Here is a 14,628-nt window from a genome sequence, read left to right on the forward strand (position 1 = left end):
CAAAAAGCGGCGATTTGGGGGTCATTTAGCAGATGGGAAAATCTTCGGCAGGGCAAGTGTTGCCAGTCGGTCAGACGAATGACCTTGGAACAAGTTCCAAAAAAGGCAACTCCGGCGCCGAGTCATCCCGTCTGACCGACTGGTTTGGAGTCTGGTCGATGGGACTTGTATCGTGTTGAGCTGAAGTTGCGAACCTCGATATGTGCCTCCTTGGCATCCAAACCAGATCTGTATGCCTCTATCCCAATGGTGGGTACAATTTTCCCACAAGCAGATTGTGCAAATGTCGACAAAGGCCATTGCTTTGGGGATATTGACCTTGAGAGTGGCAAAGGTATAATCACAGTTATCGCGAATATACTTCTTGACCTTGCCCCAGAAATATTCGATAAGATTGAGTTCACAATGAAACTTGGGTAAGAAAAGGCACAAGTGACCGGCTGCCTCAATAACCTCGCGAACAAGTGATTTCTGTTCTTCAAAAATCAGGCTGGAATTGCAGAATGCGGTGCAAACAGCACTAGGTAGCATCAACAACACACTTGCTCGCACGCTGCTGTTTCTGACGTTTGGACATAGCTAGAGTACTATGCCTGTGCCCCCGATGAAACAACATGCCCGTCATGTAACATGCATGTACTTTGAGTATCTTGAACGCGTCTCTCAACCATTACCTCCCAAAATTTGTTTGTGGACTGTTCTAGGTCTATTTGATAGCATAGTCGAAGCTCAGAAGCTAGATCCTAAAATTGAGTAAACACGGCTCGAAAGACTGTCGTGTGTTCTCCCCTTCAATGCTTATCCGCTCAGGGCACCGGGGTAAATGCTACCCAATCACTTTGAGCTCTCGGTAACGCCATGACTGGTACCCAAAGAGCACTGTACACTAATTGTGCACACTAATGCTTAGATAAATGTAACATATAAACGTTGGAATGTTGTACATGGAAGATAGGGGGTTTAGCGCGGTGGAAGCCAGCATCTCGCTGGCATCTCTCCCAGGCAACAGACAAGTCTGTCGCTTTGTCTCATGCTACGGAAGACACTGAGATATATGAATATCATGATTTTGAAGGTCATCATAGGAGTATGTGGTCAAGGGATTGAGTGCAAATCGAGGATGTTTCACGACAGGCGCGTTGTTTCATCGGGGGCACATGCATAGTATGCTCAATTATCGCGATGTAATCCTACTGCTACGCGCGTTGTGCTGACTAATCAGGGGTACTCCATATATATCGACCATGAGGTTAGGGTTCGAACTTGAATTTTCCGCCGCCGATTTGGCGCGTGCACAAAGGTAGCGGTGGCTAGGTGAACTGCACCATAGATGGCCATGCTCCCAAGCCCATCCAAGAGCCGTCTTCGTATACGATGTTTTTCCACTAGGTTCGAGATCGCATGGACCTGACGTTCGCCTCTTGCCTCGTCAACGAGCACCAGCGAGCGTGGCTTACTTAGGCCATGAATGTCTGCCGTCTTGCCACTGGCACTCTTCTCTTGATCATATGTATAAATTTGCCAGACAGCATTGAAGGACATAACTTTGCGTAGCTATACTATGGCTTCAAACTCATGGCGACCATGTTTCGAAGATACTCCTTCGTGGCTTCCTGTTTCAGTCGTCAGAAACTAAGTCTTTCATACCACAACCAACCGAGACGGCTCACCTCATCAAATACAGCCCTCATGCTTGGACGTGCGAGTAGGTTATCCACGTACGCCTTGAATCTGGCCAACTCAGGGGCTTCAAGTGCCCATTTAAGCTCCTGCGCCTGTTTAGCAGGATACGCTCCGATCCCATTCTCGTACACTAGCCTCAACAACGCGAAAAATGGCATAATTGCGATGTCTGCGATCGTCAGGTTGTCACCGACCGCGAATTTGCTTGGTTGGGGAAGGAGAGCCTGCAACGCATTGGCCATGTCGATGATGCCATGCCATGACGCGCCCTGGATGAACCATCCGATGAGTGCCAGCGGGAGCTTCTCCGCGGTGTCGATGAAGAACCGCGCTTGAGCGCGTTGCACGGGGTCAGAGGGAAGTAGGCCAGAGGAGGGGTACAGATCGGTGAGGAACTCGAGTATGAGAAGCGACTCCCCTAGCTTGAATGCATCGACGGAGGGCTGATCGTGCGGGACGGAGGGACTACCGTACGTGATAGCGGGGATCTAAGGGGAATGGTAAGTCACTTGTGCCCTCGATGTCAGTTGATGCATATGTGATGGCGGGGAAGAGCGATTGTACGACGGAATGCTGACCTTGCCTATGGTGTTGACCTTCTCGACAAACCACGTTGGCTTATTCCACACATCAACTTCGCAGGACTCGTGGGGGATTTGCGCTTCGAGGAAGGCGATGGCGACTCGCTGACCGAACGGGCTCTGCTATAGGCCAGCGGACAGGTCGGCGTTGGACGATTTGGACAACCCGAAGAGGCTAGCACGCACCCCATACTTGTAGAACACTATCTTCTCGGGCATAGTACAGAGAATTAACAGTAGAGAACAGAAGCGGTGGTGTTGACGAGATGGTTTGGGGTATGGGTGATGTCCTGGATGCCCGTCCTGGTATGATTATATACGCTACGCGGCTTGACCGTCACGCAAGAGCAGGATTATAGGTCTAAGTGAGAAGCGTGTACCTTTCTCTCGTCAGCAGCATTTCGATAGACCGAAGACGAGATCTGGGCGACGCATACGGCTCCGAGGCCATAGATCAGGGACAAAACTTGTAGGGCTGACAAAAACTTGGCTAGGATCAAGTAATCATGATGTGACGATGTCTGGAGTGCGGAAAAATGTCAGGAACTTGACAAGCTCCATACGCGAGGTTCGTGCACGAAACTGAGTAAACTCCAGCAACCTGCAGATGGTTGCTGGCGATGAAAACAGAGTCGAGGGGCGAGACGAGACCGAGTAAGCAGACCCAGTAAGAACGGCATCTAGAATTAGCTACCGGGTGATACCGAAATACCGCCGGGATACCGTCATGTACCTAGCCGATACTCCGATGTATTAAATCTAAATATGGATGACACGTCGACGTCGATCGCGTATATGGCACATACCCCTGAATATGAGTTCCCTCCTCGACATACGCGCGCCAAGGTACGGCACGCGAACACGCATACTCGCACAGCGTCCTTGTGCTGGGTATGCGTGCTCGTGTGTCGGTGCCCTGCATACACTCACAGGGACGCGTCGCGAGTCTGGTCTCAGAGACGTATCAATCTCCCCAGCCTAGGTACCTCCCTTGCGCTCGCATGGCCAGGGAATCCGCAAACAAAGACCATGTCTGCATATGCTCGCGATGGTGCCACTCGAGACGCACGCCAGTAACCCGCTCGACGTGGTACCGACACCTCGGTCAGGCCCCCGAGCACGAGAAAGAGCTCATTCGTGCGGCTATGCTTACAGATGCAGCTCTCGACTCGGTCAGAGGTCGTCAACCTCTCCCCGGACCTTCTAGGAGACGGCGGAGAGCATCAGATAGGAATTCTGGGACAGAGGTACGTTGTCATTGATTTAATCATAGCCGATATTTGACGTACAACTGTTCTGTGCAATTGCGTTTACAGGAAACAAGACAGACAGACGTTCCACCACCCACAGATCGTCAGTCTATCTCCAGAGACCAGCGGCAACCAAACGAGATCGATTTACGCCCATTGGAGCCGCCAAACGAACGACCAGTAGTCCGTACACTACCTCAGGAAACCGAACGGATCCTATCCCAGCAGCGACACCACGTCCCCCCACACCCTCTTGCATCTCTGGATCTAGCATCTCTTGCCACTCGCACCCCTCTAGAGAACTTACAGAGGGACATGTCGTACATAATGCGCATCAGGAGCGCTTCTCTAGACGAAGGCATCGGTCTCAAAGGCGACGCACTAACTCGCCTTCGAAATCCTCCTACTAGACCGATCGAGATCCTTTCCCCTGAAACTCTGCTTACTCTTCGTATGCTCGAGGCCATGGAACATGCTCCCGAGGAGGCTTACAACAAAGTACGGGATGCCATAAACGAGTGCTTTACAACGTCAATCCCCTCCCTCCATAAAACAAAGGACTGCCTTGCCGACATCTCTGGAGTTCAGGCGGTACACGATGACATGTGTGTTGCGTCCTGTGTCGCTTTCACGGGGGATAGCGCCCACCTAGAGGAGTGCCCAGACTGCGGGGAGCCGCGGTACGACCAGAAGAAGCTGCAAGAGTCTCATGGTCGAACCAAGGCTCCTCGCCTTGTCATGACCACATACCTTCTTGGACCACAAGTCCAAGCACTCTGGCGCCATACAGAAACCGCCCTCAAGATGCATTACAAGCGCAGACGAACACGCGAAATTCTGGAGGAAATTAGACGCAACCCGGGGCACGTTCCTGATGCATATGACGATATCTTGACCGGTAAGAAACGCATACATTCCACATTCAAGTGTATAGTTAACATGTCAAAGGTTCTGCATATCTGAACGCTCTTCGTGAGGGAAGAATCAAACCAACAGATACTCTGGTTATGCTATCAATAGATGGCGCCCAGCTCTCGGATAAGAAGGGATCTATGGTCCATATTTACACGTGGATTATCATCGACCTTTCCCCCGAGCATCGCTACAAAAAACGCTATGTTCTTCCCGGTGGTGTCATCCCAGGGCCGAACAAACCTAAATACCTTCCCTCTTTCTTATTCACAGGTATGCACCACATATCGGCGCTGCAAAAAGAACCTTTGCGTCTTTGGGACGCATCCGAGGATCGCCTCTTTCAGTCTCACTTATTCCTTGTCCTAGTGCTTGCGGATGGCCCAGGACTTCTCTGCTATAGTAATATGGTCGGACACGGAGGCAAGTACGGCTGTCGCATGAACTGCGATCTCTATGGGCGACGCATAACCGGCTCTGTGTACTACCCTGCCCTCTTGGAGCCTTCTAACTGGACACAGACAGCGGATACTCGAGGCGACATCGATCCCAGGACGATATGCGCAATCTCGTCAGCTCAATACATCGACAAGCTACGGCGTCTTTTGGGCTCTCAAACGGCTGGCACCTACCGCAAAAATCGCCTTGAGACTGGGATTGTTGGACCGAGTCTTCTCCTCGGTCTGCAGCCCGATAAAATCCTTGGGATCCCCGAGAATTTTACTTCTGAGCTCATGCACTACACGGGAGCCAACATGCCCAGTCTCTGGGTGAATCTATGGCGAGGTAGCAAAGACCTCGTACACACTACTGACGACGTATCTACTTGGGACTGGCGTGTTCTAACTGGCGATGTCTGGATAGCTCACGGTGCTCTCGTCATTGCAGCGCATGAGCACATTCCCTCATCTCATGGCAAGCTTCCACGTAATCCTGAGCAGGCTTGGAACTCGGGCTACAAAGCGCAGGAGAATAATGTCTGGCTCTATGGCCTTTGCCCGGGGCTCTTGTTCGGTGTCCTGCCTCTCGAGTACTGGCAGAATTTCTGTCGATTTGTCAAGGGCATTCGTATTATGCATCAGTATAGTATCACTCCGGCGCAGCTTAACGACGCTAGGCAGACTCTGGTCGACTGGGAGCTAGAGTTCGAACGGCTTTACTATCGGCGGCAAAAAAACCGTCTCCACTTTGTCCGTCCATGCGTTCATCTAACACATCACTTAGCTGCTGAAGCAGCTCGAGTTGGATCTCCCATGTGCTCATCCCAGTATCCAATGGAACGAACTATCGGTAATCTGAAGGAAGAACTTCGACAGCCTTCAAATATATTCGCCAACCTCGCTCAGCGAGGCCTCTTACGTGCTCAAATGAATGCTCTGAAGGCAATGTATCCCATGCTCGAGACCTCCAAGGATGACCAGGATCCCTCTGGATCGATCTCTCTTGGCGGAGGCTATGTGTTCCTCTTCAAAAAGGAACGCACGAATCTCTTGTCCCTGCGTGAAAGCGAGCGTGCTGCAATTCTGAGCTTTTTTGGTGCTCCTCTGGTGCGAATACTACGCTGGGCTCGACTCAAGATCCCCACTGGACAGATTGCTCGTTCACGATGGGGAGAAGCGGCCAACTCTCGGTGCACCCGCCGGTCTCGCAATGTCAAGGTATAATTTATGATTTCATATATTCACTTCCTTACACCTTCTAGATTGTATACGAGGGAAGAGACCGGTTTGCAGAAGTTGTATTCTTTGTGCAGCTTCCTGTCGTGCTCCCAGACGGTTCGTTTCATCTGGACGACACTAACTGCATGGCCCTTGTATCTGTCTACTCTGAACCGCACGCAGTTCTTCTCGGGCTCTCGCACGGCCAATTCTACACGTGTATACACACGGGTGATGCAACACTTCGACTGATCGATGTCAAAACCATCCGATCAGTCGTTGCAATGATTCCTCACAAACTCACAGCTTTCAACGACGAAATGACACGCTATTTTGTAATGGAAAAGCTAGGGCTCGATGTTTTGACTATTGGAGGTATGGACGAGCCTGAGGCAACGGGCCTTGATGATAGTCTCGAGATTCGAGACGAAGATTATTAGTTTTACTTGTGATCACACTTGTTCGTTTGAATCACAAAGACATGGTTTTTTTTTTTTCGGACATACAGTGAGCTATACATGTTATTTGAGCATAAACGAGGTCAGTACTACATTAGAAACGATGCTACATGAGTTAAGTGTCCAAGAGATTAAGTATACATGCATATACCCTAGCTTTCTACTCGGGATAGTCAATCGGACCCTGGCGTGCGATCCTCTTCGACCTCCGGAAGGGGCAGTCGGTGACCTCGAGGGATACTTGGCGGATAAAGCGCACGAGGTGGGCAGGCATCGGCGTGGATGTACGCCTGCTCATCGGAAACGGCGCAAGAACACGTGCATGGCGGCGAGTCCGGCGGGTGTCGATGATTTTCAACAGAATATCCTGTAAACAGTTAGCTCGGGGGTCGAAATGAAAGCGTGTACATGATTACTTACCCCGTTCCTCTTGTGCGCCTCGGTCAGGGAGACCAGTTGACTGTTACCCTTGGACAGGTCAACAATTATGGTGTTCTCGGCGGGGTCTCTGGTGTCGACCGAGACCACCGAGCGGGTGGGCTGCTCCAGAGGCGCGAGCTTGGGGATATCGGGCGCAGGCATAGTGAGCTTCAGAAGATGTTAGCTATGGCTGTCACTGATAGTATAACAGACTTACCTTGAACTTGTTGTCGAGTACAGAGAGGCAAGGAGTGGGGGGAGCGAGAAAGCGAAGCCGAGTCGAGGACTTTAATGTATCTAGCCGAAGCTAATTACAAAGTCCGACTCGAGGACTTCGATCGAAGCGCATGGGAAAGGGGACTTACATAATGTCAGTCGCGTCGCGTCTGGGCTCACATCTTTATCTTGTCTCTCCCATCTCTCTCTCCCTCCTTCTTCCTGTCCCTGCATACAACCACCGTCCTTCGACCATCGCCCCCACTCTTGCTTCTTATATATTCCCCTCGCCAACATGGACGACATCCCGCAAATGAATCTGTTCGATTCTGTCGACCAACTCCCTGCCTTGAACGCGCATCAAGATTTCTTGCCAGCTAATACAGTCGCCCCGAGCGACTCTCTTGTCGGCGGCTATGGTAATCAGCTTCGATCTTGGAACCAGAACCAGAACCAGTATCAGTCTTACAGTAATTCATCTAACGTCCCTTTCAATGTGAGTTTTTGCTGCTCTCTTGCTTTTTTACTTACTAATTTTCTGTTTTTAGACGGCTTATATGCTACTTCAAAATGAGACGTATGCTCTCCGGACGGCGAAAGCCAACCTGGAGAAGCAGAACGCTTCTCTAATCTCTTGTAACCAAACTCTTGCGTGAGTTTTTTTTTATTCTTTCATTATCGTTGCATATATGCGCTGATTAATTTTTAGAAACGCGTTGGCGAGGCTCTCTGCAACTCCCAACTCTGGCCATGGCGTCAAACGCCCGTCTGAACCCCATTCTTCTGATACCATCATCATATCATCCTCACCACCGTCCTCGACCACCTCTCTCTCTGTCACCGAAGGCCCACCTCAAAAGCGGATCAAGCTCGAGAAAAAAGCCCCATCGGCGCCCAAACGTACACGCGCCGACTTCCCCAACGTCAAGTGGTGGGAAGAGGACGTTTATGATCGATGGATCGAATCTGCAGCGGTCGTATCCCGAGGGATCCTCGACACGCAGCTCCCCTTCCTCGAGACGGAGCTCGGCAAGCCCATCTCGAAGCAGGAGATGGGCAAGCTCATGCGGGCATGCAGGACCATCTGGCATACCCTCGATGTCGAGGGTATCGCCCCCGAGTCCTGGGGCCTTGCCAGCAGCCACGCACTCGGCCGCTTCACCGACGAGCTCGTCGCCCTCTTCCCCTGGATCCTCGCCTCGGACGATAACTGGAAGATCGTGCGTCTGGCGCGAATCCGGTACCCTTCATTCATGCAGAACCAGCGCGACCGCAAGAAGAAGGCCGCTGCCGCCGCCGCTCTTGTTGTCGCTGTCCAAGTCAAACAAGAGCCGGTGTCTTCTCCATCGGCCGAGGTCCAGCCGCTAGAGGCCAAAGACAAAGGGAAGGCGAAGGCAACAGATGACGACGCATACGCGGAGGACTTTGCCCTCAACACCGCCGAGGCTCAGTTGCACGGAGTGGATGTGGATGACGCGGGCGACCAGGTTCGTCCAAGTTTCTGACATTCTGTGTTTATTACTCACTGCCTTCCTGTAGGAGTTGTTCCCTGAGGTTGGCAGCCCCTTGTACATATTTTCCTTTTCTCTTGGTCTCATTCTCACTGCTAATCATGCCTTTTTTTTCGAGCGCTCCCTCAGGAGCGCTGCCCGAAGCGGGGCCAAGCCGACGTCAGCCCCGTTCAGTACAAGCGCCCGGCTCGTCGATATCTACGGCATCAAGGTCCTCGGTCGCTCCTCTGTCGTCCCCCGCCCCTCTCCCGGTACCTCTCCCGGTTCTTTTGACATCCGTGCCCGATTCCCTGCCCGCCTCCGCGCTCGTTCCAGAGCCCGCCTCTGAGCCCGCCTCCGAGCTTGCCTCCGCGCCCACTCTGCGGTCAGGCACAGTCGCTCGAGTCAGCACTGGGTCCACCGCTGGGAAAAGGCTAATGAAGCCGGCCAAAACGCGATCTGGAAGGTACGTCATTTCATGTTATATTGTGCCGCATATATGCTCACACATATGTCGAGAACGTTGGCACAGCTCCGTTACCTCAAGAGCAAGGGTGAAATTACCGTCGAAGGCTTCAACAAGTGGTGGAAGAGCCTCAGCGACGACATTCGAGAGGTACGTGGTCATTGTTTTGCATTAAATGTTACATGCTTACCATATGCTATAGAAGTACAATAAGGACGCTGAAGCACTTGTGAGTTGTTCGCTCATGATCAGAACCAAACTAACCTACTTTTAGATCACGGAGAATACGTGGATTAACAATACTGCCGCCGCCGTCGTCGCCGCCGTCTCGCTGGGAACGTTCTACGACTTGGAGCAATGTGGAGTATAGGCGAGGAGGCGAGGGGAGGGCGAGGGGGGCACGAGGGACAGGGAGGAGGACGAGGAGGGTATCTGAACGTGTACATGGCGTGTACGATGGTGTAGCGTACGATATGCGAATGCAGATGTTGATATCGTGCAGTATATGACGCGTGAATCTACCGAGATGAAGCTGCTGATACTGTAGTATATATTGGTGTATCAGATCATATATTGACTAGCTCTCGGTACACCGCGGTACATGTTGTCTACCATTTGTCTCATTTTCGTACTGATGTCTACCAACAGCTACTCTGACATATTTCTCTGGTGAGCTCCCTGATTTGTACATGTCGGTATTATCCGGTAGCTACCAGTAGAGGCTATTCTTACTGGGAAGCAGAGCCCGAGATGCTCGGAAATTTATCTTCCCACGCCCCTTCGCTCCTTCGCCGACGCGAACACGTCAGGTACCAGTGAGGCGACATGGCCATATCCGTCGTCATATCCATCTGTATATTTCCATCCTTGCAACAGAGTCTGGCTTCAACTTGAATACTCCATAGTACCAACACCCGCTTTTGGTATCACGCATCCCTGGGGTTTCACTTTCATCTTTCATGAACTTGCCAGTCCTTATGAAACTCGCCAGTAGCCCATCCATACGTCGCGGTCACCGGTCAGCGTGAGTCAGAGTGTCTTCAAGCCTCGGAGGTCAGTTTGACACTCAACTCTCCACTGTCCTGTGGTGTTGGATGCCGATGTTCTGCAGGTCTGTGTTCTTGGGTCTTTGATGACTTCTTTGGTCACCCTCCTTCCCTTCTCATTGCTGCTAACATATTATGCAGCGCGCTATATATATATACAGTTATCCCTGGATCTCGACGTGACGAACGCGGCTGTCTTCAAGCCACAGACGGATCGAAGTTTGAATATGGACAACATCTTCAGCTCACTTGAGGTAACGCTAGCGGGGGCGGGCGCCGGTGTCAGCGAAGGAACTGTTGATATTAAATGGAGGTTCGAGCAAGGTTCGAGAAGCATGGGCGTGGGTGAACGATCCTTAGTGCTGCAGAGTTTGATGATGAATGTGTATGATTCCCTGCTTCATGATATACGAACAGCCTAGCTCATCGCATCAACATCAATGCACAGTACTCACCGCCTATTAACACTTATCTCACACCATAACGTCCACGAGGTCCTGTGCATGCGAGTATTACTCTGTAGGTTGATCATAGGCAGTGTCATGTGTATTGAGTAAAGCATTAGCTCGGCGATCAAGAATAACCCAAGGATCCATAAAATTCCGACCACGTCGCTTTTCCGTCAATGTTCTCAGATTCCCTTCCCTTTCATCTACTACCATCTCTTGGATTGATAAAGCTACTTCATTTATTGTGCACCACACATTTAGCTATTGTGTGTTAGCAATAGTGAGTCTCGTGCCTTGTGAATAATTACTTGCCATTAACTAGGTAGTTAGCTATGCATTACGCACTTGGGATCACAGAGATACTGGACTGACAGCCAGCCATGTTCACGACAAGGAGGCCCTGACGCATCTGGCACAGACATCGAAAATGTTTCAAGACCCTGCTATGAAAGTTATGTACGCGCACCTTGCCTTTTGGTTCGAGATCCTCAAGTGCCTGCCCCATGATTTGAGGAAGTGCAAACAGAAGAAGGAGCGTGTACAGTGTGGTAATGGCTGGAGACCAACTTATATAATCGTACGTGATTGTTTTGAGGGTGCAACATTATTCAAGGTTATTCACAAAAATGTAGTCGTTCCAGAGGAACATGACTGCTGGCGATTGGGCCTCGCTTATGCGTCGTGCCGTCAGCGTTCGCACGATTGGGCTATGTGGCCTAGACTTGGAGAACAGGAATCGCGAAAGGCTGAAATGGTGGGTTGGAGTCGTGGGATTTCCTCGATCATAACCCATCGACCAGCTGGTTTGAGGGTACTCGGGGGAGGAAACACAAGCTCGGCCAGTCGGTGGTTGATGCGCTCATGGGCACCACTGGCCTTTCTCCGCCATTGCTTTTCCCAAATTTGCAGGTACTCACCCTATGACACAACTGCCCAGGTCCTATAGTGCGCACTTTTCTTCTTCGAGAGCTCCACACATCCACCAATGCCCATCCTGATTACGCCTCTCTTCCTACCCCGGTCACTACTCGTAACGTGTATACCTCTGAACGGACCTTATCTCCGGAACGAGGACAAAAAGGTGCAGGGCGAGGGCGTGGAGAAGGCTGTGGCCGGTATGCGTCGACTTGTGCCAAATGTAAGGCATGTGAACACCCTTGACGGAGACTACAGGGCTTTTTTGGGATCCGTCATGGCACGCGTGGATACATATTGTCAGATATACGGACCAAAGAAGAGACGCCACCCCATGTTTAGCCCAAAAATTATGTGTGATTGCTGTTAGATTGTTTTGTTACTTCCGTAATAATAGCATGCTGATTGATACCAATAGTATCCAGGCGTCCCATGGTAAACTACTCGCATATTACATAGGTGAAGTACGAAACTTCAATTTCCTAGAACCAACTTTGACAAGTAAGCAGCGGATGCTTCCTTCAAAGAGCCTCAGCGATACGCTAATATAAACGACATAACCGAGCCTTCTCACCTTATCCCATGTCGTATCCACGCTCGGCCGCGCAACCAACCTGTCTCCATATGCCTTGAACTTGGCCAGCTCGGGCGAGCTAAGCGCATCCAGCACCCCACTCGCATGTTCCTTCCCGCCCTTATGCACGCCTCCCTCCGCTGAAAGTAGCACCCTCACATACAGCGGCGCGAATCCCGCATCCGCGATCGTGAACGCGTCGCCGACCGCGAACCTGCCGTTCTCAGGGAGCAGCTCCTGCAGCTTCTTGAACGCATCCACGATCGTGCTCGCCGGTGCGCACTGAGTCACCCACGCGATCATGGCGGGCGCGACGACGGTATCGACGACAGTGGTGAAGAAGCGGGCCTTGGCGCGTTGTACGAGGTCAGAGGGAAGGAGGCCCGAAGAAGGGTGGAGATCTGCGATGAACTCGAGGAGGACAGCTGATTCGGAGAGTTTTGTAGATTCGGGCGAGGGCTGATCGGGATTTACGGCAGGACCTCCGTAGGTCATCGCGGGCACCTTTGGTAGGCTTCTAATCAGACGGTGGACATGGTAATTGACACAAGGAGAGAAAACGAGGACATACCTTTCCCGCAGGGTTGACCTTGACAAACCAATCTGGTTTGTTGGTGAAATCAATTTCGAAGTACTGATACTTGGCGTTGGCTTCCTGCAGAGCTATCGCGGTCTACGCGACGATTCGTTCAGTTGAGTCAAAACTCTCGAAAAGGTTAGAATATTACCCTGTGCGAAAAGGGACTAATCTAAGGATAATCGGACCGAGAGACTTCATCAGCACAAATAACTTTCACCATACCACAGGTCAGTCACGACCTCTCACCTTGTTGCCGTAGTAAGTCAATTGCTCGGGCATATTGATCGGAAAAGGTGCGATACGATGTAAGAAAATCAAAGTCGAGATGAGTCTTCCGTCTCAGCTGCTGGATGTCCGAGCATTTATATGCCCAGAAGCTCGCCAAGGCAGATCTGCAGAGATACTTAGTTTCGATCGATCAAGTTTTCTCAAGCTCATGCGCGATGCGTCGGGGGAAAGAAGACAGGTGGTCGATTTTTTCTGACAAACTCCGATGACATGCTGCCTCAGCTCTAGCCGGATCAGTTTTCGACAACTTTGGCTGGGCTTTCCCCCTAAATTTCTTCAATTCGCCAGAATGACGCTCGAGTTTTCCGAGACGTTCGGATCAAAACTCTCATAAGGGGAAAATGCTCGTGGTTTCAGTACATGGAATATGAGAGGGACCACCTTCAGTGAGAAAACCTTCTGTCATTGTCCGATGCTTGGGTGCTGACCATCAGATCGGGGCGAGCCGAAGAGCGCACTCGGAAAACCGCTGCGATTTGCTGGAGTGAGGTATAGTAGGGACTAATAAATGATCCTGGTAAAGAAGTCTGTGACGGCATCCTATTACAATTCACTGCTCAGCAAAACATGCGTGCAGAACCATCGTCGTTCGTGCTCACCTCGTCAAACTTCTCCCCCACACTCGGCCTCTCCATCAATCTATCCGCATAGTTCCTTAGCCGCGCTAACTCTGAAGACTCCAGCGCCCGCCTCACCACACCCGTATGCTCCTCCCCGCGCTTGTCCGCCCCGATCCGCTTCTGTGTGATGAGCACCAAACGCTTATAAAACGGCACCAGCGCGATATCCGCGATCGAGAACCGCTCTCCCAAGAAATACGGTCCCTGCCCGTGCTCCTCCAACACGGCCTGCACCGCCTTCAGCGCACTCACAACGCCCTCCACGGCTCCGGTACCGAGGATCCACGCGAGCATCGCGGGGAACAAGACACCATCGATCGTGCTCACGAACAGGCGCACTTGGGCACTCTGCACGGGGTCAGAGGGCATGAGCCCAGCGGCGGGGTACAGCTCCGCGATGAACTCGAGCAGAACCAAGGATTCAGCAAGCTTTATCGACTCGGGGGAGGGGTCTGAGGGTGGGACGACGGGGCCTCCGTAGGTTATTGCGGGAATCTGGGTGTTTGGGAGACATGAGCGAGCTTGCATGGCAGGGCGGATGCAAGTGCGTGTGTGGAGTGGTAAGACGAACCTTTCCTGCTGGGTTGACCTTGGTGAACCAGTCGGGTTTGTTCTCGAAGTCAACGTCGCACTGCGTGTATTGAGCGTTGGCTTCGCGGAGTGCGACGAGCGTCTACAATCAAAGGACCGTGAACAGATTACGAAACCAAGAGACCAACAGGGCACAGTCATACTCTTTGCGCGAATAAGCTGTTCTGTGAGGACGTATGTAAGAATTTGTTCAAGCCGAAAAGTCCAGGACTCCTCACCTTCCCACCGTAGTGTGTCAACTACTCCGGCATGGTGACTTTCAAGCTTCAGTATCAGAACAGTCGAAACGGAGACAGGGGAGGGAGTGGTGGCGTCATTCAAGTGGGACAACGAGAAACTGATATACCCGGAGTCATCTCCAGAATAAGGACAAAAGTCTATTCTTCAGTGACCAATGTTAGTCATCGCTGACCAGGGCATAAGCGGGAGTG

General features: G+C 51.5%; 6 protein-coding genes across 6 annotated transcripts; 2 read left to right on the forward strand and 4 right to left on the reverse strand.

Moving 5' to 3' along the window:
• Nucleotides 1-1,559: 1,559 nt before the first annotated feature.
• CONPUDRAFT_158863 (uncharacterized protein) lies at nt 1,560-2,483 on the reverse strand (the record flags this gene model as incomplete). The annotated part of the gene is made up of 4 exons (XM_007775942.1): nt 1,560-1,613; nt 1,671-2,171; nt 2,262-2,387; nt 2,451-2,483. The coding sequence occupies 4 exons, from the start codon at nt 2,481-2,483 to the stop codon at nt 1,560-1,562; spliced, it is 714 nt and encodes a 237-aa protein (XP_007774132.1).
• Nucleotides 2,484-3,808: 1,325 nt separating this feature from the next.
• Nucleotides 3,809-6,524, forward strand: CONPUDRAFT_65682 (uncharacterized protein; the record flags this gene model as incomplete). The annotated part of the gene is made up of 3 exons (XM_007775906.1): nt 3,809-4,412; nt 4,463-6,084; nt 6,129-6,524. Coding segments are annotated over 3 exons (2,622 nt in total), but the record flags the coding sequence as incomplete, so codon positions are not given.
• Nucleotides 6,525-6,702: 178 nt separating this feature from the next.
• On the reverse strand, nt 6,703-7,124 carry CONPUDRAFT_158865 (uncharacterized protein; the record flags this gene model as incomplete). The annotated part of the gene is made up of 2 exons (XM_007775943.1): nt 6,703-6,909; nt 6,963-7,124. 2 exons carry the CDS (start codon nt 7,122-7,124, stop codon nt 6,703-6,705), a joined length of 369 nt encoding a protein of 122 aa, XP_007774133.1.
• A 349-nt stretch (nt 7,125-7,473) lies between these two features.
• CONPUDRAFT_158866 (uncharacterized protein) lies at nt 7,474-9,504 on the forward strand (the record flags this gene model as incomplete). Its single annotated transcript, XM_007775944.1, has 8 exons — nt 7,474-7,674; nt 7,727-7,830; nt 7,888-8,665; nt 8,718-8,746; nt 8,808-9,134; nt 9,188-9,284; nt 9,337-9,363; nt 9,409-9,504. 8 exons carry the CDS (start codon nt 7,474-7,476, stop codon nt 9,502-9,504), a joined length of 1,659 nt encoding a protein of 552 aa, XP_007774134.1.
• A 2,387-nt stretch (nt 9,505-11,891) lies between these two features.
• Nucleotides 11,892-12,977, reverse strand: CONPUDRAFT_147088 (uncharacterized protein; the record flags this gene model as incomplete). The annotated part of the gene is made up of 4 exons (XM_007775945.1): nt 11,892-12,063; nt 12,119-12,622; nt 12,690-12,791; nt 12,945-12,977. 4 exons carry the CDS (start codon nt 12,975-12,977, stop codon nt 12,019-12,021), a joined length of 684 nt encoding a protein of 227 aa, XP_007774135.1. The 3' UTR covers nt 11,892-12,018.
• A 566-nt stretch (nt 12,978-13,543) lies between these two features.
• On the reverse strand, nt 13,544-14,273 carry CONPUDRAFT_65917 (glutathione S-transferase C-terminal-like protein; the record flags this gene model as incomplete). The annotated part of the gene is made up of 2 exons (XM_007775927.1): nt 13,544-14,101; nt 14,178-14,273. Coding segments are annotated over 2 exons (654 nt in total), but the record flags the coding sequence as incomplete, so codon positions are not given.
• Nucleotides 14,274-14,628: the final 355 nt, after the last annotated feature.

Source organism: Coniophora puteana (genome assembly GCF_000271625.1).
Source record: "Coniophora puteana RWD-64-598 SS2 unplaced genomic scaffold CONPUscaffold_16, whole genome shotgun sequence".
In the NCBI taxonomy this organism is placed as follows: domain Eukaryota; kingdom Fungi; phylum Basidiomycota; class Agaricomycetes; order Boletales; family Coniophoraceae; genus Coniophora; species Coniophora puteana.